Below are 25870 nucleotides of genomic sequence, written 5' to 3' on the forward strand. Positions count from 1 at the left end.
CCCTAACCTCTTTAGTCTTTCCTCATAGGGGAGCTGTTCCATCCCCTTTATCATTTTGGTTGCCCTTCTCTGTACCTTCTCCATTGCAACTATATCTTTTTTGAGAAGCGGCGACCAGAATTGTACACAGTATTCAAGGTGCGGTCTCACCATGGAGCGATACAGAGGCATTATGACATTTTCTGTTTTATTAACCATTCCCTTCCTAATAATTCCTAACATTCTGTTTGCTTTTTTGACTGCTGCAGCACACTGAGCTGACGATTTCAATGTATTATTCACTATGATGCCTAAATCTCTTTCCTGGGTGGTAACTCGTAAGATAGAACCTAATATTGTGGAACTACAGCAAGGGTTATTTTTCCCTATATGCATCACCTTGTACTTATCCATACTAAATTTCATCTGCCATTTGGATGCCCAGTCTTCCAGTCTTACAAGGTCCTCCTGCAATTTATCACAGTCATCTTGTGATTTATCTACTCTGAATAATTTTGTATCATCTCGGTAGTATCCTTATCCTTTCAATGGGCATAGGTGGAAATAGTGGGGGTCATCATGGAAAAACAGGATAACTGTACAACCTTAACTACTAGTTATCATTTCTGCAGTGCTAATAGGCAGAACTGAACAGAAAGCTTGTTTCTTCATCCCATTACTCCCCCACCCCCACCCCAACATATAAAACGACATATACAGTCCATTTCTTTGGACCTAAATTTGTACACATGTACTTACTGCAGCCTCTCTCACATGAAGGCTCATCTGTCTTTACAATTTCTCAGTGAAAAGTTGAGCTGGAATTGTTGGGGACTGTGACTGTAGAACAGGGAGCTGAAAATTGTTGGAGAATATTTCAGAAGAGCATTAATTATTATTTTTTTTATAATTTATTCTTTATTAAAGTTTTTAATATCAAAGTATCCACTTTGTACAGAAATATGGTATTTCACATTGGAAGTAATATGAAACAAATAAATAAAAGAAGAATAAACAAATATCTAGAAATACTCTCTGCTATATAACTACCCATTAGAAAACAATTCAGGGAGAGAGGCCGCATTTGACAAAATGAGGAGATAAACAGAATGCAATTACAAATTGTGATGAACTTCACCAGTGCTGCTGACTTGCAGCAGAACTTTCTTGGATTCTGGTAGAAAGAAAATAGAATTATCTCTGTTATATTTTATGATGCATTTAGAAGGGAACCTAAGACAAAAAGTTGCTCCCAAGGCCAAAGTTTCCTGGGGCAAAGCCAAGAAACCTTTCCTTTTCAATCAAATCAGGAGAAATCCGAATTTTAGATCCCATAAAAAGGATATTAGATTACTTAAAGTAGGACCTCATAACATCACCCAGATCTTTCTCATTGAAAAAAAAGATATCAGCAGGGTAGATCTTTCCACTATTTCGTAATGCGATGAGTCAAGAAAACTGCTCAGGTTCTCTAAGTTAATCGGGGCCGTTTGCATTTGTGCATTGACTCGAGTCGGCAAAAAATAGACTTTGTCCAGGGGGGAGTCGATTCTGATGTATATTCTAATACTTCAAGGAAATAACTGCTGACGGTAATACGGGGGATTTTTCCCACAACTCTGGGAAAGTTTAATACTCATAGATTTAGATGTCTCAATGCATTTCAGTACTTTCTATCTTTCTATTTATAACCCCACAGTCTTGGGCAATAGTAGACTGCATTGCTTTAACATGACGTAGATCACTTTCCATATTTTTACATTTTTCCAGAGTTTCCTGCCGTTGTAGATCATTATTCTTATTCAATATGTCCATTTGCTGTGATAGAGAATTAATTTTCAAAGAACAGTCCGAAAAAGGTTTTAACCATAGCTGAAGTAAGATCCCAGAGGGTTTCTGTGATATCAAACTTACTCCGGGAGTAGAGGGGGAATCATATTCAGGCCTCTCACCTCCTCCAGTTGTCTGATCTTCAACTCCTTCCAGTTCAAAAATGCCGGAGACACTCCCATCGTTCCTCAAGGAGCTCAGCACAGGGTCAGCCACCAACGCAGCTCCCTCCTCCTCTGTAGCATGGATTCCAACTTCAGGGTTCCAGCCTGAGCACGGCAATGAGGCTTCCTGCGCAGCCGGAGGTGGTCGTTCATCTAATGCAGTGGTTCTCAACCCTGTCCTGGGGACCCCCCCAGCCAGTCAGGTTTTCAGGATATCCACAATGAATATGCATGAGAGAAAATTTGCATATACTGCCTCCATAACATGCAAATTTTCTCTCATGCATATTCATTGTGGATATCATGAAAACCCGACTGGCTGAGGGGGTCCCCAGGACAGGGTTGAGAACCACTGATCTAATGGGCTGAGAGAAACTCCCTCCAAGGTCGGGGCGTACTCTCTTCTGTCCGTCCCAACAGCCGGATCTCTCGCCCCAGATTTCACAGCAGTACCGGTGCATTGCAGGATCGTCTTTTGTCAGACAGGGATCATGGGGGTTGAAGGGTAAGACCTTACTCTCCCTTTCCTCTTCAGAGGCATTTGTAATCCAGTTGAAGGAAAAATAATTCAAGAAAACGCAGGAGCGGGCAGTGCAGTGCTACCGTTTAGGTCACCATCTTGGCTCCTCCCCTCCAAGAGCATTAATTATTGATATATCTATATATGTGGTCTGCTCCCTGTTATAAAGCTAAACTTAATGCATACCTGATTAGACAATAGGGTTCAATTTTTAAAAAATGCTCAGTGTCTCAATTAGATGTCTAAATTCTAGACACCTTTATATGGATATGTTTTCAGCCAAATTAAGCAACTACATTTACAGCTGAAAATGTCCCTAAATTTAAGCATGCAGTTCATTTGCCTGGATGTAGTTGCCTAGATCTGAAAATTAGTGCTAAGCATCTATTTTTCTCTCTCAACCTTTGCCCCCACAGCTACCTATTTTAGACCTAGATTCATCAAAATGCTATAAAGTTTGCATGATTAATGCCCGTGATAAGAAAAAGGGGCATGGCTAGGATAATTTTTGAGTTATCGCACTGTGCGCTATTTTAGCACTTTGCAGTCAGATGGGCATTTTCTTATTTTGGGCTGCTTCTGGCTAGAGAGAGAGACACTTTATAAAGCTGTCATAGTAGTCAACTATTTATACCACTATAGGAGGGTCATCTGTTAACTCGAGGTGAGGTTTTAGGGGCAGCTTTACATACACAATCAAACGTATGAACAGCACAGTAAACATTAGCGAAGACGATGTGATTTGGAATGAGGGAAGATACACAAAGATGAGATTTCAAAACTGCCCAACACAGTTCTCCACTTGATTTCTTTTTGTGTGTGTGTTGGGGGGGAGGGCTGGTTTTTAGAACAATGAGCCATGATTCATAAAGAATTATTTTGGGTAAGCCAAGCAGCCATAAAAATGCAGAACAGCACCTTTGTTAGCTCTACTATAATCACTGTGCAAACATACAATAAGGATCTCATCTGTTCGCTGTTGGAAAGTCCCTTGAACTGCAGCAATATTATTACAAAGTTCTCAAGCCAGATAGAAAAGCAGTGACAAAGGCAAGCTGCTAAGTGTGCACTGTGCTTTTGCTCAGCTTTTGGCATTATTGTATGTTTTGAGAATAGTTTTAGCTTTCTAGGGGAGCAAACCACTGGAATCAATCAACAAATAATGAGTAATTCTGCTTGAGAATCTAAGAACAACTATTTGAAATTTCTTCGAGAATTCTGTCCTACGAGAGAAATACCCTATGTAGATTTTTAAGATTTGCTTAAAAAAACAAACAAACAAACTGAAAAAGAATTGCATTGTATGCATGCAGAGAATCAATAACTGAATTTCAGTTGCATATTGGTTTTGACTACCATCTCTGCTTTGCACAAGCCTGAATTTCCCACTAGATGAAGTGGAAGCTGCCTTGGAGTGCCGGTCCAAAAGAGGCAGTATTGCTTCCTCTATCCCACAAACATTCTCCAGTCTGGGTGCTTGCAACCTGTCAGATCTACCCCATTAAAGGTCTAGGACCTTTGAGGGTCAGCAGCGTTCGTAAACTAGACTCGTTGCTGGTCCACCCTTACACTGTGCCGCTTTATCCTAGAGGAAAGGAGAGAGAGAGGGATATTCAAATACCTAAAACGTATTAATGTACAACATGCAAACCTGTTTCAAGGGGAATAAAGTTCCAGAATAAGGTGACATGAGACTGAGGAGCAACCTCAGAAAATATTTTTTCATAGGAAGGGCGGTGGATGAAGCTAAAACAGTAACAGAGTTTAAGAGGGCACCGTGTGTCCTTGATTGCTAAAACTGAAGAAATGGGAGACAGCATGACCTAATACCATATGTTTATAGTTCTATACTAGACTCATTCCGCAATTAGTGTCGGTGCTGTCAGAATGGAAAGATTGTTAATATGAAATGGTAGAAGTCCTAGTGGCTACACAGGCCAACAATATGACTATGCATGTCTTGTTGGCTGTGATAGTAAAATTGACTAGCAGCTGGGTCTGTGTGGCAGGTTTTGCTGACAAACCCAGAAATGCAGGTTGTGTCTGGCAGGCTTTAAATGGATCCTAGGATACCAGATATTTGGGCGATGGCCATGATAGTATTGCTGCCTATTTAGATTATTACAGAGCTTTTTGGTTAGACATAAGAAAGATGGAGAGCGGGGAAAAGCTGAGGAAATCGTATATGCTCATCCATCCAAGATGGTGGAGCACCAAGGAGGACGACAAAGACTGTCCTGGGTAAAGAGAGCTTTCTTTAAGTGTCAGCAGTCCATGGATATGGCAGTGTGAGGATAGAACAATTGGGCAGACTGCACGAGACTGTAACAGATTTGTGGCAAAATGGAGTTAGTTTAGAAGAGAGGTTGCCTTCTCAAGAACAACAAGCCAAGGAGGTTTCTTCTTTGCAAGATCAGTATAAAGGTACTGTTTTAGTAACAAGATGAAACAGCTGTAAGCAGCCAGCAACCCAACTCACACAGAAACAGAAAGCAAGGAAGTGCATTTACAGAGCAGCATAGAAATCCTAAGAGCTGAAAACAGTTCAGTGCCTGCTGACTCAGTACTGTCCAGACCATGACGCAACGCGAGTTATCTAATTTTCTTCTATTGATGCTACATGAAGCCTTTAAAGATGGATCCTGTTTTCGGTAATTTTCAAATGGAAATGAATCAGAAAAAACATCTGTCTACTAGTTATCATTTTTACCCTGTTTTCCTCTAGGGAACATGGCCTCCTAACATTACCATATCCCCCCTCCTCACCAAGGGTACCTTCTCCCAATAATACTTCAACCATTGATCCAATTTCATTCACATTTCTACCAAAGCTAGGAGAGCAGCCTGTAATGCCACTGGCCCTTTGAATCCTTGCTTCTTTTTATTTCCTCTACCGAAACAGACTAGTTCAGAGCACACTGTCATGCCTTCAGCTTTAAACCCTGCCAATGATTAATACCTATGGCTCCCTCATCATACAGAGACCAACGTACTAACCTGTAAATGGCTTTTCAAACCTTATGCAGAAGAACATCATGTAGCTCGAATAATTTGCTGTTTTTTCTTGCATAATTTTGTGTTTTCAAAGCTATTTACAAAAATTATGCAGAATCACTAATGGGCTGAAGAATCATGCAAATTGGTTCATTAACAATTTTTGATATAGCAAAACTCCATGCAGAAAATTGTGCAAAGCAGCGATTTTTCACAAAACTTAACTGCACTTTAGGGAGCTAAGTTAAGATATTTTTGCAATAAAGTCCACAATTTTGCACATTTACTACAAAAAAAAATCCACTGCAAGCACATGTGAATAACATGTCTTACGAGAAAAAAATGTGCATGGTACCAGTTCATTCTACCTGAAATACAAACAACGTGCCACGCCCGTCCCCTCTCTCTAAAGAAGAAAAAAGAGAATCTTAAATGTCAGAAAAGTCAAAGCTCACTGTGAAGTCCTCAAAATCTTTTAATCTGGTTAAAAAGGCCACTGTGAAGTCCTCAAAAAGTTTTAATCTGGTTAAACAGGGCCATTGGTTAACATTTCACATTTTCAAAGCTTCCTAACTTTTGATTAGTAGTCATAATCATATGCAAATTTGTCTATCAAAGAAGGAAACAAAGCATCATGCAATGCACACACATCTCATTTTTTCATTCATGTAGTTTTATTTTCCCATTTTATTCCTGTTACATTGCGTCCTGTACAGTACATAAGACGCCAACTAGTTTTCTTGGCTCTGTATCTGTGTGTCCCATATGCTTCCTCATTTCTTTGGGATGTTGGCTAATCCTTAAAAGGCCATCTGTTCTCCCCAACTAGAAATGCTGCAAACAAATGCTAATTTTAACAGAGCTGTATTCAGATCCTCGTCAGGCCAAATGGTTAAAGCTGATACCTATGAGGCCCATGGCCACAGGTGCTTCCAGCAGACAGCCAAGCAAAGGTGGAGTTTTCACAGTAACACCTGGCTGCTTCCTAGTCTAAGTCAGAAGAGAGTGAAGCATTAACCCTCCATGCCTGAAGAATTATTATTATTTTTAAACATTAAGCACAGGGGCGGATTGGGCTTTGGGCATGTCCCAGGGGGCTGGTCAGGCCGGTCACATGATGCTGGTGTTGATTGCAGGGGCCTCATGCCTGCGGAGCCGCTGCGATTAATCCTGGCCCTCAACAGTTGTTCCCGTGGAGCGGGAGCCTCTAGTAAGGCGCTCTGCTCATTTCTGTGTTGTTTTTTTTTTCTTTTCCTGTGGCTGGAGCCGCGGTTCTATGGCTTTTCTTGTTTGTCTCCACAGCTGCAGCATGGCTTTATAGGCCTGCATTTTTGTTTATTTTCCTTTCCGCGACGTTGCTGAGCTCTGTGGGATCACTCCCTGCCCCTCCCCCCCATCACCGCGCCGGCAGGAAACGTCCCGAGGCCTTCCCTCACACCACCCCATCACTCTCTCTCTCTTGTGAGGCAGCCAGCAGACCTCCCTCTGCTGCCTCGCCACAGCTGAAGGCCTCAGGCTCTGACTGATGACCTCAAATTCATTTCTGCCCACGGCCCCCCTTATGTTGGGGGCGAGGCAAAAAATAACCCCAACCTGCTGCATCGGGCCTTTCTACCTACCTCTTTCCACAGCAAGGCCATCAGAAGAGACGGCTGAGGGGGGATATGATAGAGGTGTTTAAAATCATGAGAGGTCTAGAACGGGTAGATGTGAATTGGTTATTTACTCTTTCGGATAATAGAAAGACTAGGGGGCACTCCATGAAGTTAGCATGTGGCACATTTAAAACTAATCGGAGAAAGTTCTTTTTCACTCAAGGCACAATTAAACTCTGAAATTTGTTGCCAGAGGATGTGGTTAGTGCAGTTAGTGAGGCTGTGTTTAAAAGAGGATTGGATAAGTTCTTGGAGGAGAAGTCCATTACCTGCTATTAATTAAGTTGACTTAAATAATAACCACTGCTATTACTAGCAACGGTAACATGGAATAGACTTAGTTTTTGGGTACTTGCCAGGTTCTTATGGCCTCGATTGGCCACTGTTGGAAACAGGATGCTGGGCTTGATGGACCCTTGGTCGGACCCAGTATGCCATGTTCTTATGTTCTTATGTTAGTATCCCTGCCTGCCCACCAGTGTAAGTAAAAGGTTTTTTTTTAATATATTCAGAGGATGCAGGGGAAAAGAGAGCGTGGGAGTGTGTGAGGGAGCATTCATGCGTAAATATGTGTCAGTGGGTGAAAGGCAGTGTATGTGTGTCTGCGGGTGTGATTGAGCTTGTATATGTGTACATATGTGTGTGTGTTTATTTGAGCCAGTGGGTGTGACTGAGATGATTGAAAGCCCTCTGGGGATAGGGAAATACCTACAGTACCTGAATGTAATCCACTTTGAAGCGCTGAAAAAAGTGCGAAAAGCGGAATATAAATATAAATAAATAAATGTGAATATCTGTGAGTGGGTATGATGGAGCGTGTGTATGCATGTGTCAGTGGGTGCATGTGTGTGTGAGTGAGTGTGTCAGCGGGTGCGAGAGAATTTGTGTGTGTGCCAACATGCGTGAGAGGGAAGAGAAAGTTTGTACGCTCCCTCACCCCCACTAATCCAGAACAATCTCAGGGTGACTGGAAAGTATAGAAAGCGGGGAATTTTTTAAATTCTTACTGGATTTAATTATTGGGTATTATCTGATGTGTCTGCTATTTTAAAACATTTTATTGGTTTTGGGGAATTTTTTTAAAGTTTTATATGAGTTTAATTATTGCATGTTCAGCTGTGTTGAAATATTTATTCTTTTTATTAGTATGGCTTTACTGTTGCTGATTTATATTTCTTGACTTGATATTTTATGGGGAACGGTAATGTTTCTCTCTTTCCATTGTTGCACTGTAGACAGGATCTAGCTTGTTGCAGTTCCCCATTCAGTTTTTGTCTGCACATTTCTATTTATACTTTATGATCTCTATTCTGTATTTAGTGAGGGTCGATCTGTATTCTGCATGTGTGACAGAGGTGAGGTATTCTGCTAGCATGTCGTTTCAGTGTAGGGACCTATAGTAGCTTAGCTTGTTCTGGTTTCCAGACCCTGCTGTAATATTTGTAACATTGCCTTCTCATAGGTAGGGTTGTTACTGTTTGAATGCTGGCTGTTATTGCTGTTTTGGTATTGGAGATTTACTATATTTTAATTGTAATTCAGGTTGCCCAAGGCTTTCTGAGAGCCGAGCCTTCACCCAACATATTACAATAGGCTTAATACAATATGGGATCCAATTGTCTCTTTATTTTTTATTTTGCAGGGTTTTTCTGGTTGGCACCACAGCAGTGCATATAAATAGAATGTACATGTTGTAAGTGATACTTTTACCTTATAAGACTGTACTTTGAATGGCCTTTTTAATGTAAAAAGTTATAAATGCATATGAGGGGAGGAAGGGACTGGGGGTACAAGGCTGTAAGGTTTACCTAGGATGCCTAATACCCTTGCATCATCCCTGGCTGCGCTGGATCCACGTGGGAAAGCAGGATTCTGGCGCTGTACTGCTTTAGGTCCTGTGTCTCTCTCCAGTCTCAGCCAGGGCATCATTTTTCTTTTTAAGTCCTGGTCTCCCCCCCCTCCCCTGGTGAGGGTAGGCGGTGCAGAGCCTGGGGAACTATAAAAGCAGCAGACTGTAGACCTCAGTCAATGGTAATGCGCTGGAATGGTGGCAGGGGCAAGCTCCAGTCTCAAGGGATGGGTGATCCAAGAGGAAGGGCCTGTGCAGTGTTGGGGAGGCTTCTGGAGGCTGGGCTTTCCTTCTGGAAGGGTTAACTAGCTGTGGAACCAGTGAGTCTCCTGGAGTGGGGGGAGGGGCCAAAAAGGGTGGTGGTGGGAATGAGAAAGGGAGAGGGCTGCTGCAGGCTGGGCTAGGGCTGGCAGCCAGCAAAACCTTTTTACATAATGCCTTGGCAGTACTGGATCCAGGAGCACTCACTGTGTGAGCAGCAGCACAATGACGGGGTGTACTCGTGTGAGTGTCTTTCTCCCTAACACAGAAAGACTCCTATACACACACTTTCTCTATGACACACCCAGACACTGAGAGTGAGAGTGTATGTGTGGGTGTTTTCATGTCAGAGAGAGAGAGACACAAAGTGGGTGGGTGAAAGAGTGCATGTTAGTGGTTGTGTCTGTGTGTGTGTGTGTGTGTGTGTGTGTCAGACACTGGCTAGCACTGTGGTTGTCCCATTACTTGGCAACTGGTTCAAGAGCTGATTGGTTGACAGGAATCGTAACCAGTCTTGGCGGCCAATGGCAACTGATTGCATGGATGGAAGAGGTTCCACAGCTCTGCACGCTCACCCCTGGTCTAGGGTGTGTTCTACTAAATTATTTAGGAAAATTTGAAATTTACGTTGCAGATGTTTTGGCTCGATTCTGCCAGGCTCCAGGTCACATGATGTACCTCTGAAGGGTCATTTTGGTGTGCTTTTGGGTAGGGATGTGAATCGGTACTGGACTCGTTTCTGGTATTGGGTTCGGGTAAAAACCACGGGAAATCTTTGTTCCCGCGGTTTTTACCCATTTTAATTGGCTGTGTCGTGCCGAAAAAACCCCCAAAACACCCCAACCCTTTAAATTTAATTCTTTCTAATCCCCCACCCTCTCGATCCCACCCCCCAAACTTTTTTAAAGTACCTGGTGGTCCAGCGGGGGTCCTGGGTGCGATCTCCCTCTCTCGGGCCGTCGGCTGCCAGTAAACAAAATGGCACCAACGGCCCTTAGCATGTGACAGGGTATCCGTGCCATTGGCCGGCCCCTGTCACATGGTAGGAGTAATGGACGGCCCGCGCCATCTTTAAAAATGGCACGGGCCATCCAGTGCTCCTACAATGTGACGGGGGCCGGCCAATGGCACCGATAGCCCCCGTCACATGGTAAGGGCAAAGGCCATCGTCAGAAAAACGATTGACATCCCTACTTTTGGGAACTGTTGAAACACATCCTTCAGGGAAAGTGCACAAGGGAGTCAGACAAATACCACATGGGCCGGATTTGAAAAAAATCCCCTGGGCTGATATTTTCTTGCAATCCGCCCCTGATTGAGCATAATCTCATGCAATATTAGGTACTACTCAACATTTTTCTACATCTTTCTCCTTCTGCTGGACAATCTTCTCAGATTTAATCTTTTTGATGAAAGGTGCAAAGGTTGATCGGCATTACCACAATGGCAGTTAGCATTCTTTGTAAAAGCTGTACATATTTCTGTTGCAGCACTGTGATGCACTAATCACATTGATCACCTTTAGTGTGAATGATCTCCTTGGGGCAGCGCTATAGTAAATCACTGTGGTGAAAATCAGTTATAATACATTACATTCTGATGATAACAAGCGTTATGCATTATATGAAGGCTAGTTGTCACCATTGTACACTTACTGTTGGTTATATAAAAAGGATTTCATCTAATTATGATATTGAGGAACATATTACATTTTGCTATCATAATAGGTCCAGGTTGCCTTTCTTTTATAGCAGGGCTTCTCAGAATTGTCCTGGAAATCCCACAACCAGCAGGACTTTTGGGATATCCAAAATAAATATGCAGGAGATGAGATTTGAGTAGATTAGTGCCTGAGAGGGTATGTGTGAATTCCACTCCCCTCCCCTCCCCTCCAGGTATGACCTCAGCAGGTCTGCTTTCTCCTCACCTCCTCCTCCTGCTCTCTCTGAATGACAGGAAGGGAGGGGCTGGATTATTTGCCCTGCTGTGTGGGCTCCAGGCTCCCCTTCTCCCCTTCTGTTCCCTATATGTTGCCTGGGAAGAGCAGGAAACAGAGGGCTGTTCTGTGCTGCCTGAAATTTTGGCTCAAACTCTAGTTTATGTGCCTAAACAGTCAGTCAGACCTAGCTTCAGATACCAGAGAACTGAGTCCTTGAATACCAAACAACATTTATTGGAATGATGAAACAGTTCAACGCTCACTGGGGCGGATTTTAAGAGCCCTGCTCGCCTAAATCCGCCCAAATCCGGGCGGATTTAGGCGAGCAGGGCCCTGCGCGCCGGTGAGCCTATTTTACATAGGCCTACTGGCGCGCGCAGAGCCCCGGGACTCGCGTAAGTCCCGGGGTTTTCTGAGGGGGGCGTGTCGGGGGCATGTGGGGGGGCAGGCCCGAACCGCGCGGCGTTTTCGGGGCGTGTCGGGAGCGTTCCGGGGGCGTGGCTACGGCCCGGGGCGGTCCGGGGGCGTGGCCGCGCCCTCCGGACCCGCCCCCAGGTTGCGTCCCGGCACGCGGGGATTTACGTCTCCCTCCGGGAGGCGTAAATCCCCCGCCAAAGGTAAGGGGGGGGTTTAGACAGGGCCGGGCGGGTGGGTTAGGTAGGGGAAGGTGAGGGGAGGGAACGGGGGTAGGCTGCGCGGCTCGGCGCGCGCCGGCTATACGGAATTGATAGCCTTGCGTGCGCCGATCCAGGATTTTAGCGGATACGTGCGGCTACGCGCGTATCTACTAAAATCCCGCGTACTTTTGCTTGCGCCTGATGCGCCAGCAAAAGTACGCCAAATCGCGCGGTTTGAAAATCTACCCCACTGTGAATGGCAGACCAAAAATAACCTTACAAATAGTGCCTAATTCAGCTTTTATGAGTCTCTGGAAGCCCAGTAGTCAGAGGGAGACAAACTGCAGATGTAGTTGAAGCTGTAGATACTAGAAAATAGGAATAGTTGACTAGGAGTAGGAAAATAGAAAAGGAACAAGTGATAGTGATGCTTGTTAGGGGCTTATAGAGAAGGATTTAGGATGAGTTTTTAGCTTGCCAAGAGCCATTTGCAACTGAAAGTCCCTCCAGGCAGTAAACAGTGCCAGCATGCCTCAGGTCAAGGGACCAATAGGAAGAGGAGAGAGAGAGCGAGCAGGAACAGATCCATTAAGAAGTTCTGAAACAAACAATAAACAGTCAAAATTAAGAAAGCTTGTACCTTGGCGTAGAAAATCTAAGCCAAGCAATCTCATAAGATGAGACAGTGTGGCAGCATACTAAAATAAACATACAAAGACCTGTGGAGACAGAACAGGCACTGTGCAGTAGTCGAGGCATGAACCCACCTACCTGGGGCTTTCTAATATTTCCCTGGAGACCTGGCAATTTATGTGAATACCCAGAGTCCTATGTTTGTTTATTAATACTTGATTAATCACATTTAATTACAAATGTAAAACAAAGCAATGTACAAATAAAATAGGCCATGCTAACAAAGCAATATACACATAACATAAAATTAATAATAAAAACTACAAATCAAATCTGAAAAAAAAAATACAGATCGTAGATTAAACTCAGTGGGGTTCCTAGGTATTGCTGTGGGAAGGCCAGGTCAGGTTTGAGAAATCCTGTTTTATGCATATAGGAGTTGTGTTTTGAGCTGGTATAGGAAGCAGAAGGTTGTGACTAAAATATCTGAGTTCAGAGAGGCAAGTACCGAAGACAATTTTGTTTTCAAATTTTGATTAACTTCAGCGTTCTTCAGATTCTTATAGAGCTTTCTTAATAAGCATGTAAGAAAGTCTAGTGTTCAATTGGTGAAGCCTGTTTTGTCAGTAGATGCTTGAGAGAGCTCTTATTCTCATTTTATGATGAGACAACAGATGAAAATAGGTTTCACTCCAGTACTCATTTAAACTCTTGGTGTGTTTAGGAGCATTTGAATTGTATGCCGCCTTCTCTTAGCACAAATTTTGAGATGCAGAAATATGGTTTAAAAGGTATTGATAAAAGATAACCTTTTTTGATTGATTAGTAATTATTTTAATGCCTTTCTTCCCTTTCATAGGCTGCCTCTTCAGCTTTGAGCAGCTTGGGTCATGTCTACACTGCCATTGGAGATTACCCAAATGCACTGGCCAGTCACAAGCAGTGCGTTCTTCTCGCTAAACAATCCAAAGATGAACTTTCTGAAGCAAGAGAACTGGGAAACATGGGAGCTGTTTATATTGCCATGGGGGACTTTGAAAATGCCGTTCAGTGTCATGAGCAGCATCTGAAAATCTCCAAGGATCTGGGAAACAAACGAGAAGAAGCGCGGGCCTACAGCAATCTAGGCAGTGCTTACCATTACCGGAGGAATTTTGATAAAGCAATGTCCTATCACAACCACGTATTGGAGCTTGCACAAGAGCTGACCGAGAAGGCCATTGAGATGAGGGCCTATGCTGGCCTAGGGCATGCAGCCCGGTGCATGCAGGACCTGGAGCGAGCCAAACAGTACCACCAACAGCAACTAGACATTGCTGAAAGTCTGAAGGACCGGGCAGCGGAGGGGAGAGCTTCATCCAACCTAGGTAAGGAAGAATCTGAATCTATAGCATGTAAAATTAGAAAAGTGATCTTATTATAGCGTGAAAAAGAATTGGTTAGAATTTGTTTATAGGAGGCTGAGGACAGTCATTTTTACACTTTTTAGGATTTTCAATGTATTGTCCTTTTGAGTGCACAATTCATGCTGATGAGTAAAATTTAGTCAGACATTTTGCCAAAGAGAAGGAGAAAAACAATTAATTGAGATGGACGCACCGAACAAACTCACAGTAATGTTAATTTTGTACCGTTGATAAATTGTCATACCAAACTGATTAGCTTACTTAAACACATATAGCTTATTGCACTTTATTGTAACCGTACCATGATGGCACATGTTCAAATTGTAATCTATACCACTCATAATTGTTATCGTGCCTATATGTAAACCATTGTGATGGTTCTCCAACTTGATGGTATAGAAGAGTTTTTTAAATAAATAAAAAAAATAAAAACTGTATCTACAGCAATTTTCAAAACCTTTTTCCCAGGTAAATGGGCCTGTCTGAACATTGCCTTCACTCTAGTCAAAGGCTGCAGAACACTGTCTGGTCCCGGTCCACCTTAAGGCAAGGAATTCTGGCTACAGGGGAGCCCTTTGTCTGTGAGATATAATTTAGGCTGAGAGGAAAGGGAGGCCTGGGTCTCGAGGAGAAGGTAGCTCCTTACTATAGCTGACCTACCTGAGTAAGAAGCGAAAGGCTCTCCTTGAATTGCTGACCGGCTTGGTCTCTTACAAACGGTGGTGTTTTGCTGTTTTGTGAAATAAAAGCACTTAAAAGAGGGAAAGCCTTGGCTATACATCTATATGCCACACCAGCTAATAGTGTAGCATTAATGTGAGTATATGTTATTTTAGAAACATACACACGTAAATCAGAGTCCATAAGTAAATTTACACATTTAAAATAGGGGCAGGCCAGCAATGTACGCCTGTAAATTTGGCAGCTTACTTCTACTCAATATTGGAAGTAAGTGTTCGTAAAAGTCTTAAAAGTGAAATGCTATCTTGGGGGGGGGGGGGGGTTCAGGCTGAAGACCCAGGAGGATCTCGGTGACTTGCAGATGGACTGGGTGAACTGGTAGACTAATGGGTAAAACTGGTAATTTCATTGCTGCGCGCATGTTACAGAATCTCCTGACTTAACACGTGTGAAAGCTGACCTATGTGGGGGTAGGGTAAATCTACTCCAGTTCTGCACATTTATCTGGCTAAATTCCAATTTTCCAGCAACGACTTAGCTGGATAACTTCATTTCAGCCAGTCACTCCCACCCAGTTAGCAAAGCCACTACTTAGCTGGATAAAACGCTATTTATCTGGCAAAGCCAGATAGCTGGATGAGTCTGAAAAGTGTGACGTAACGGGCTACCTGATTTAGCTGTTTTAAAAGTTATCTTCCCTGTCACTTTGAGGGGAGTCATGTTATGGGCGGGATCAGAAAACAACACACACAGCTTGCATTTTCAAATCTATGTACCTTCTTGAACATAAAGGTTTTACCTGCACAAAAAGCAGGTGCAAAAGTCTGTGAGTGCTTTGCAAAGGGAACGTGTGTGTGTACCTCACCATCTGGAGGTCTGGCACAAGAAAGAAGGAGCAATAGCACCTGCGGACCTTACGCCTTGGCAGATAGTTTGACAGTTGCCAGCCACAGCATACAACAATACGATGTTCTTTTGGCAAATGTCTGCTTATACTGGAAGCTGGCGACTGTGTTTCATTCCCAAAGATCCCCTTTAAAGTCAATGCTAAACCCTCTTTGGTTGGGAAAGAACTTCAGGAACAATCCCCGTAGATGCAACTCTGCACCAATTTCCACGTTGGCGATTGAGATTCCCATATTTTAAAGCAGTGTTTTCCGACCAGTGTCCTGTGGCACACCCAGGACCAGATCAGGTGGAAGAGTCGCCATTGCCTGATTCTCAGATCCAGACCACGATTGGGCTCTTCATTCAGCATCTCAGGATACCAGTGGTGACCTTTCTGAGAACCTGGAAGCCTCCTTTTCCTAGATATATAGCACGAGCCCTGAAGTGCACTAATTAAAAGGCAGCATGAAGAACCCGGAGCGTTGAGACCTGCTTAGTACAGCACTCCTCATCTTCCTCGTCTTTATCCCCAGGCTAAATAAGACAAAGAGAGTGTGAACCGAACCCTGCATGTGACTCACTCAAGGTGACTAAAGGTACCGCCTGATCACTAAGGCTTTTCTCCCATTCTGTGACTATGGGACAATACCTTGATGAATCAGGCGCTTAGCCGGCTGCCCACACCTTCTCCCTTCTCCTGCACTTGCACTGTATATAGAGGGAGCTGGTGCATTGTCACAGGTTCATGGCTGCCTTCACCTTAGTTTTAAAACTATAAGAGACACTAGTGAGGCTTTCGGTTCTTTCCTAAGCTGTTCTTTTGGCCCCGCTGCCTGCTCTGTGGAGGCTGCTGTGCCTCACAACAATTTTATTAATGTAGGTGTGCCTTGGGCATGAAAAGGTTGGAAAACACTGTTTTAAAGGTTGTAGTCTCATTTATCAATTACAGCGCAATATATTTTCCCCCTCACTGCTTTGATGCCTATTGGCAAGACCTTTAATGATCATGGAACTGAAAGTGAAACTACATGGAGCTCTGTACAATTTTAAGCAGAAGCTGCTTGTCAGTTGTTAAAAGAGCTGCGACAGCTGGAATTGTCTCTGATTGCCCAGCAGCAGTGCTGCACTGCAGAACCAGGTCCAGCTCCTGGACCCATCGGCTCCTGTGGCTTTCACACGCTCAGAACTGCTGTAGAGAACTTGATCCCAACCCATGGCTGCTTCAAAGGTGTCCTTGCACTGGGTTTCAAAGGGTGAAGGCAATGCTGGTGCAGGATGGGCTCGCCCATGGTAGTCAGGAAGGGTCAGCATGGCATCCTGGGAATCCGATGAAGCCAGCCAGCCCAAAAAAGTAATAATGGAACATAAGTACAGCGCATCCATACCAGTGAGGTTTTCCACAGAGATAGCTATTTGATTTCACAGTCTCTGCATACTTGTGAGGCTCTTGTGGTTCTGGCTGGATTTTTCTCCCCCCCCCATTATCAGAGGTTTCTCTTTCATTTGTGTCAAATGATGTTAAGCTAAGCATGCATTTTATGTTGTCAGGCACGTAATGTTTTACCAGAGTAGGAAGGAAGTGAAAACCATGCATAGAGTTTCCAGCATTTTTCAACTTTAACCCTACCAAAATTTACTCAGCCCTTAAGATAGAGATAGCTTTCAGCAGAGTGGGTGTCGGACCCCTGCTCCCCTCCTCTCTTATGCAAGGTGCGCTCCGCCGCAGATGGATGGGTGGATTGAATCAGTGCTGTCCATATTCAGAAGATTTTTCTGGCTAACTTTGGGAGTTTAAATGATGCCCCCTGCTGAGCAGGTACATTGTTTTCCAGGCAAATTGTTGCCCACACGGTGTTCACTTGCATAAAAGGAGGCCGCCTTGAAGTGTTCCTGGAGCACAGTTAAACTCTGCTTGGGCAAACTGCTGCCCTAAAGTTACCCGGATTACTGGAGCTGGCTAATGTATCTGCCTATATTCGGCTGCACTTTCACTTGAATACATGCTGCTGAATATCCAGGTAAAGTTATCTGCTCAGTGGGGTCTTGAACGGGGACCTCTAAGTGATATTATACCGTGTATTAAGAGCCGCAGCAGCTAACGTAAAAAAGAATCCTGATTTCACCCGCACTGAAAATCCCTGGTCAAATATGACTTCTTCCTTGGCTCATTAATGGGACTCAGTCTAATAAATTTCCCCTTAATAATATAGGGGTCCTGATAATATTATTTTTACAGTCTGCTATTCTTTTCTATTGGTTGTATTTTCCTTGGCCTTTTTAGCCTTTGCTTTTGAGGCAGGCTACTTGAAAATGGTATCTCTGCATCTGTGGCTGATATTCAGCCTTGGGAGAAGGACACGGACTAAGGCTGGATTAATCATCATAGGTTTTCTTGCATGGTCCTTGGCTGCACCCTCGCACTGACATTATCCCAGCTGCTTCCCTGCACTGCTCACCCGCATAGAGAGCCTCTCACATGTGATACCTTTATTGCAGCTGTGCAGGAAACATTAAAGAAAAAAGAAATCACTGTATTAAGTTACTTGAGCTGTCTTCCCATGAGATAAAGTGATTTAGTAATGTCAAGGAAAAGGAAACCATAGAAAGATTTTTGGCAGAATGGGCCAGCCCGATGGCCTGGCAGCACATTGTTTAAGACCTGGGCACAGTTGGAAGATCCAGCTTTTGCTCATGGGGCTGGCCAGGGATCCTGCCGGAGGGAATAGCTGCCGTGGCATGGTGGTGGAATTCAGGGTGCATGCTTACTGGGCTCCAAAGAGAGCTGCTGCAGGCTGTGGTCACTGCGATGACCGGGTTATCAGAGGAGGAACGCAAAGGAATGAAACTGGGGAAGAGAACCCCAGGCAGCTGTGAATGCAAGTTTGCAGCACCTTAGGCATAAACGGAGTAAGTTTCACTTGAGCTGGAAAACCAAAGAGAGAAAACTGCTGGGCAAAACAGTAAAATAAAACGGAGTTGAATAAAGCACTCTGCTACTGCAGATCAGGGCCGGTGCAAGGGCAGTGGGTGCCCTAGGCGACTTCTGGCTTGCGCCTGCCCCACCCCCCACCGTTCGCGCCGCCCCTGCCGGTCTCGGGCCCGACTCCTCCTACTTTATTCGCACCGCCCACTGTCTGCTTCTCAGGGCTGTGAACAGCACGCATTGCTCGCAGCCCAACAAATCTCTACTCCTCTTTGCCGCGAGCGGCTTCGCTCACAGCACCACCTGGATGCTCTTTGGCGCCCCCTAAGGGTTGGTGCCATAGGCGACCACCTAAGTTTGCCTAATGGCTGCGCCGGCCCTGCTGCAGGTGTTTGCAGAAGACCTTATTCTTGTTGCAGAACCTATGTTAGATTTTTCATAGGAGAGGCCTATATAAGCCACAGAGCAAGGCAAGGCCTAGATAGGCTAGAGGTCGGGGAAAGAGCAAGAAGGCCCTTAGTCCACAAGGAAAGACAAGGCTAGGAGCAGAGACCAGATGGCCACAAAGCAAGGCTAGGAGCAGAAGGCCGGATGGCTCTATGCTGATTTTGGGAGTTAGCCCTGTGATTTTTTAATATCGCAGGGCTGGCAGGAGCAAGTTCCCTCCTCTTCTGCTCTCGGTTGGGTCTTGCACAGGCCTTTTCTTTTTTCTTCACCGCTGGTGGGATGAGGTCCACCGGCGACCACATGGGCCTCAGCTTTTCTTCGAGACCAGGGGGAGGGAGGAACTCATTCTGCTGCTCCTCCTGCCAGCCTCATGTAACCCTTACTGGGGGGGGGGGGGGGGGGGGGTAAGTCCCAAGGGCACATAAACAAATGTATTTTTCTTTGGGGCTGCTCCGGCTAGCAATTTACATCTCTGCTTGAGTCCCTATCCCACGTGGATTCTTTTTATGGGGGGAAGTTCTTGTTTATGGCCCAGAATGTGCTGTCTTGCTTTCAGTTTGTGTATAATGTAGCTGCATCCTATGGCGTGAGATGCTGGGACAAATCAGACAGGACCAGGCTCTGGGTGTTAAAATAACGTTTAGTGATTGAGAGAGGTTAATTAAGAGTCCAGTTGTGCATAATGATGACGTTACATCTGACTGTAGGTACATGCGTATGTGTCTGTAGGTGGGTGTCCTTTATTTCAGGATCTGGGTAGAGCTGCCATGGCAGTTTTAAGTGCACAAAGCTCACCCAGCGGCTATCCGGGAATCCTAGTGCAGGGGTCTCCACTTCACAGCAAAACAGTCCTTCCAGACTCCATTTCCTTCCTGGACACCCAGCCCATCCTAGTCTCAGGAGTGGAGATCCAGTTGGGGTCTCCCAATCTTTCTCTTTCCTCCTTAGTTGTTGTTACTGAGGTCTTCTTTTGGGGAAAAGTCAAAAGGACATTAGGCTATGCCAGCACTGCATTCTTGTGGGGAGGGGTATGTTAGAAAAATATTCTCCATCAAGCCCAGCATCCTGTTTCCAACAGTGGTCAATCCAATTCACAGGTACCTGGCAAGTACCCAAACATTAAATAGATCTCAAGCTACTATTCCTTATTAATTAATTGCAGTTTTATGGGTTTTTCCTCTAGGAACTTATCCAAACCTTTTTTAAACCCAATTACACCAACTGCTGTAACCACATCCTCTGGCAATGAATTCTAGAGCTTGACTGTGTGCTGAGCGAAAAAGAATTTTCTTCGATTTGTTTTAAATGTGCTGCTTGCTAACTTCATGGAGTGCCCCCTGGTCCTTCTATTATCTGAGAGTGAATAATTGATTTACATTAACTTGTTCAAGTCCTTTCATGATTTTGTAGCCCTCTATCATATCCCCCCTCAGCTGTCTCTTCTCCAAACTGAACAGCCCTAACTTCTTTAGCCTTTCCTCAAAATGCCCTTTATCATTTTGGTCGAACTTCCAAAAGGTAAATCTGGCTACATCCTCAGTCATCACTGTCTCTCAGCAGGATCTGTCACTGGTGCTTGCCTTGCCTAGGGTTTAGAGTGGGCTGACAGGTCTTCAGTCCTCTGGTCGAGAGTCCTTTCACCCCAAAAGGGAACCTGGCTTAAATGTCTCTCTCTGTAATCAATGTGAGAAGGACCCTCTGACAGGGAGTGCATGATGAGGTAGCACTTCCAACTGAACGTACAGGGTGAGATTGGGAGGCCTCACCAGAGAGTAAAACCTGTTACAAGGCTTTCTAAAACGGATCCGACGGAGTTCTAAAATGACTGCGCTAAACAGGGTTAAGGCATCCAACCACAGCCCTCCAGGTGGGAGGGACTGAAGGAGGGGGAGATGGATGGCTCATGGTATTAAAGTTTTCTACAGGGACCTAGTGACATCTAGCGGTCAACCCTTAGGGGCTGCTGCACCTGCAATATTCAGTGCTCGATAGCATAAAGGAAGTGTTAGCTCCACAAGTCTGGAATACTGCTGGACTGGCAGGAGGAAGAGCAGCAGAGCAGGTTCTCTCACTTTCACAGCTGCTGTTATTGCCCCCCCCCCCCCCAGATGTGCCATCCCGAGCAACTGCAAGGTCCCCATATCCACTCCGCTAGGCCTGAACATTTGTGCAGAGGAGAGGGATGCATTCTTGGTGGGCTCTAGCAGTGGTTTTCAAACTACTTTTATTTTTCATAATCCAGAGAAGGAAATTACTTGTCCCATGAACCCCAGCCCCCCTGTCCTCCCCCCGCCCCATCTCTCTCAGCCGTTGAGTCTTCTCTTACCCAAGTTCCCACGCTCCCCTTCTCCTCTCCAGTACCTTGGTAGCTTCTTGAATATGGCTCCAAGTGTCTCTCGGAGCCGCTCAGTGACCGTATTCTCATACTTTCCTCGTGTTTAAGAATAGCTGAGCTGTGCGAGCACCATGTGGCTCTAACTTACCGAGAGCTGAGCGGTGATCATTTAGAGAAGGGGCCTTGGTACTGGGACCATGCTAACCCATTTCTTACCTTAACTTTGAAAACTGCTCGGTTATAGTGATGAGAAAATAATCTCCAGATGCAAGGATCTTTACATTTTTAAAAGCTATAGTGCTTTTCCAATTCTAAGATGGCAACTTTAAAACGAGTGCACATACGCTGGAATGTTAAATCATCTGTGCAAGTGCACGCGTTCCACTTAAAATACACCTAGCATGCAGATATGTGCTCCTCATTTTAAGGGGTTACACAAACAAATGTTAATCACATATCTTTCTTAGGCATTTGTTGGCTCTAACGCACGCAGCGAGGCAGGTTTTAAAATATATGCACATGCAGGAAATAGCCACTTTAACCAATTAGTCCACCAATTTTCCCAGCCTATCTCTAGGTCATCCAGACCCCTCTGGTTCTTCAGTCTGTACCCGCTGTTTACCCAGAACCCTCACCCAGTGTTTTTAGGCTTCATACTTACACCTCATCGAGAGCAACCTGACTCGAGCTCCAGCCGTGGGATTTAAAATCTGTATGTGCTTGCGTAAAGGTTTGCCTCGCCCCTGACATGCCCAAACTCCACCCCTTTTTTCCACATGTCGAGTTGCTCACACACATGCATATATGCAAGTAATTGGGCTGCTCACACTCAGCCCAGATACTAATGTATATGGACCTTTTAACGCAAGCAACTCTTTTAAAATTCACCCATAAATATTTTAGTGCCAAAATCTGATGCCTCAATGAGTTAAATAATGTTATGCATTTTTCTCATTGTATCATTCAGTGCTTGCACGCCTTTACTATAAAAGTTAGTACATGTGTGAGTGTCACGGACACATTTTCCCCAGAATCAGATTAGAAAGACACACTTTGTCAGTGCTTAAATTGAAAATCATAAAAAGTGGTTATACTACGGTGAACAGCAAGAAAGGGAATGACCAAAACAATGCCAACAACGTTCTGAGATCTACAATAGTACTGTAGTTGTGAGTTCTTCTGAAAAAGAATAGGAAGTATGACTTCAAAAGGAAAACAAACTGCCCTAAAAAAAACATAAGAGCAGGGGCTGTACTTCCTGATGTGTGAAATTTTGTCAGCTATGGGAATCCTTTCCCCATTGGCCAATAGTACTCAGGCCCCTTTACATGGAAGCACCACCACCATCCACATTTCTCTTTCCTTGTGTAGAGGCCCTTGAGGTCTCCACTAGCTGGCCCTAGCTCCCAGCCCATGGCTAGCTATCGAGAGCAGTGGTTCTCAACCTTTCTTTGGTCAGGCCTCACCTGTCAGATAATTCTCACATGCTTGACACACTGAACATGTGACCATCATGGAGCTAAATGCAAACATACATTCTGCATCCTCAGGAACCCCCTCGAGCCTCAAAAATGGATGCAGAGCAGAACTAGGACATTCCCTGTACACTTCACAGTACAAAAAAGATGTTCTGGTGACATCTCAGTAAAAGCAAAACAAACTCCCTCTACTACCAGGTGCAATAGCCTTCCTTATGAAAAGACAGTAATTTATCAATAGTACATGTCCTATGGAGAAAACACAACAAATAAGATTATACAAATACTACATGCTAGTAAAATACCTCAGCTTGGTCATGCACTCAAAACTACAGAAAGATTACAAATTATAAATATGGAGACAGAAACTGGAATGGAAACCCAAAAAAGCCACTCTGCATGCAGTGCAAACCTGGAGAAATGGAAAGAGAAATAAAGCACCTAACACAGTCCCAGGATCTGCAATAATGCACACAAACTAACCCGCACAAAGTTACACCTGTATTATGGAACACACTCAAACAGTAACAACCCTATCTATGAAAAGGCAACACACTGCAAATATTAAACCGGGCCCTAAAAACCAATATACCTCCTGTGAGAAAAACAGAACAAGCCCAGCTGCTATAGATCCCTACACAGAAATAATTGTAAAACTATACTAATAAATGTTTCAAAACAGCTGATGAACAGAATAACATCCAACAATTAAAAACTCATAAACATTATTAAAATTTGTCCAAATACCAATAAAATATTTTAAACAGTCTATCAAGGAAAATAAACTTCAAAAGCCACCTTTACTTACCCTCTCCAGCAACTCTCCTACGCCTTTCCCTTCCAGGCCAAAAACACACACCAGAAGAGCAGTGGCTGCTGAAGCTCTGTCCTCACAGTCCTCTTCCTTAGACCCCACAACCAGTCTCTGTCTCTTACACATCAGTCACCTGCCTGACCAGTCTCTATCTCCCTCACGCACATGCTCTAATCACACACATGCTCTCACCTACGCATGCTGTCTCTCACACACACACATGCTCTCACTTACACACATGTTGTCAGTGACATACATGCTGTCAGTCACATACATGCTCTCTCAGACACATACTGTCAACTACATTTGCACAAACACACTCTCTTACTTACATACAAGCTCTCAATCACACACACACACATGCTCCCTCTCCCTCTGGCTCACTCTCACTCACGACCCCCCCTCCTCCCCAGCACAAATGGCAGCTGCAGTAGCCTCTTTCTGCAGCCCGAGAATGAAGAGTCCCATCGGCTGTGGGGGCTAACTCTGTTCTTTCTCCCATGGCTGATCGCCGGATGCACTTCATTTTGGTTTGGTACTTTTTGCAGCATGGTCTTCTCTTCTTCCCATGCGCCCCACTGAACGTCACTTCCTGTTCCGGGCTGTGGGGGTAGGAAGAAGAAAGGGCCATGCCTCCGACGTTGCCAGCTTCCACTAACACTGCTGCCGTTCCTGCCCAGATGGAACCTCAGCAGTGTTAGCAGAAAAAATATCTGCATCTCGTTGCAAAGGAGGAGAAGGGAGTGAAGCAGCACTGGGGTAGAGGGACCCCCGGGAAGCCGTGACACACCGGTTGAGAATCGCTGATCTAGAGGGGGAGCTACCAGTCCAAATAGTACCTCCCTCAGAGGCTTGCTAGAATGAGTAGCCCTTAATCCATGGGGGGAGGATTAGGAGTGAGTTTTGTGAGGCTGTGTAGTTTTGTTTTCATGAAGGAAAGACGTGTGATCAATGTGCTATCCAAGTTAGGCCCCCGTCTAGCACAGAGAGGGAGAGACACTGCCCTGGCAATCTTGTTGATAGACTGGAGGGAGAGTTTGTTTTTTTCCCTTTTGGTCAGGTTTTTTCAAGATTTTGCCGTTTAAACCTGTGCTTTCTGGGAGACCAAAGTCCCGTTGTCAGAAGTGCAGGTGGGATCTGCTTTCCATGTCACCCCAGTAAAGAAGAGGTTGCAGAGACCTGTAAGAGAAGATCTTGTTTTTTGCTGCTCCCTTCCTTACCCAGAACTGGACTGTAAGAACTGTTCCAGTAGAGGTCCTTCCTCCTAGAGGATCCTATATTAATTTTTTTGAAGAGGAGTTCATGAGGGAAAAGTCCATTACCTGCTATTAAGTTCACTTAGAGAATAGCCACTGCCATTAGCAATGGTGACATGGAATAGACTTAGTTTTTGGGTACTTGCCAGGTTCTTGTGGCCTGGATTGGCCACTGTTGGAAACAGGATGCTGGGCTTGATGGACCCTTGGTCTGACCCAGTATGGCATGTTCTTATGTTCTTAAAAGGTTTGGATACGTTCCTGGAGGAAAAGTCCATAAACTGCTGTTAATCAATAGGGAATAGCCAGTGCTTGCTGCCGGCATTAGTAGCATGAGAACTATTTAATGTTTTGGTACTTGCCAGATACTTGTGACTTGGATTGGTCACTGTTGGAGACAGGATACTGGGCTTAATGGATCCTTGCTCTCACCCAGTATGGCATTTCTTAGGTTCCTATGTAGGTCAACATTGAGAAGTTGTGCCAGATGTATTTTAAGTTAACCCTTTCCCCTGCTTCCCTTCTGTTGCTTTCCAAATTGAAACCCCTTCATATAGTTCTAGGAGGAGGGATTTTCAATATGGAAGCCCCAGAATGCATTAGGATTTTAGATTCAACAATGTATTTCAGTAAAATTAAGGTTCAACTACTCACCCTCTCTCAGTTAAAAATGTTAATTCTGTTCATCAGTGGCTCAAGATTAAGAACATAAGAACTGCCATACTGGGTCATACAAAGAGTCCATCAAGCTCAAAATCCCATCAACAGTGGCCAATCCAGGTCACAAGAACCTGGTAAGATCCCAAACAGTAAACAGATCCTGTGTAGCTAATGCTGGGCAGTAAGCAATGGCTTTCCTCAAGTCTACCTGGTCAACAACATTTTATGGACTTCTCCAGGATCTTGTCCATACCTTTCTTAAACCCACCTACAACAACTACATTAATCACATCTTCCAGATCTCAATCATCCATTTAGTGAAAAAGAATCCTCTCTTCTTTATTTTAAATGTACCACTTGCCAACTTCATGGAGTGTCCCCTAGTCTTTCTATTTTTTTTAAAGAGATCTCTATCATATCCTTCTTCAGCCGGCTCCTCTCCAAGCCATTGCAATGTTAAAGCTTCAGTATTATGAGAGAGGATACAGGAAAATGTACGCTCCTAGAAGTCATTAAAGGCCTTCCATTTGGACAAACTCTC

At 44.4% G+C, this 25870-nt stretch overlaps 1 protein-coding gene across 2 annotated transcripts in view; it reads left to right on the top strand.

Annotated features, from left to right (window-relative positions):
- TTC28 (tetratricopeptide repeat domain 28) overlaps positions 1 to 25870 on the top strand; it is a 2190403-nt gene that overhangs the window by 1597903 nt on the left and 566630 nt on the right. For both annotated transcript variants that reach the window (XM_029572102.1, XM_029572103.1), the window contains exon 6: positions 13301 to 13808. In XM_029572102.1, the coding sequence (XP_029427962.1) occupies positions 13301 to 13808 (508 nt within the window). The remainder of the gene's footprint in view (positions 1 to 13300; positions 13809 to 25870) is intronic.

The sequence above is a fragment of the Rhinatrema bivittatum genome, chromosome 11 (assembly GCF_901001135.1).
Source record: "Rhinatrema bivittatum chromosome 11, aRhiBiv1.1, whole genome shotgun sequence".
Taxonomy (NCBI): domain Eukaryota; kingdom Metazoa; phylum Chordata; class Amphibia; order Gymnophiona; family Rhinatrematidae; genus Rhinatrema; species Rhinatrema bivittatum.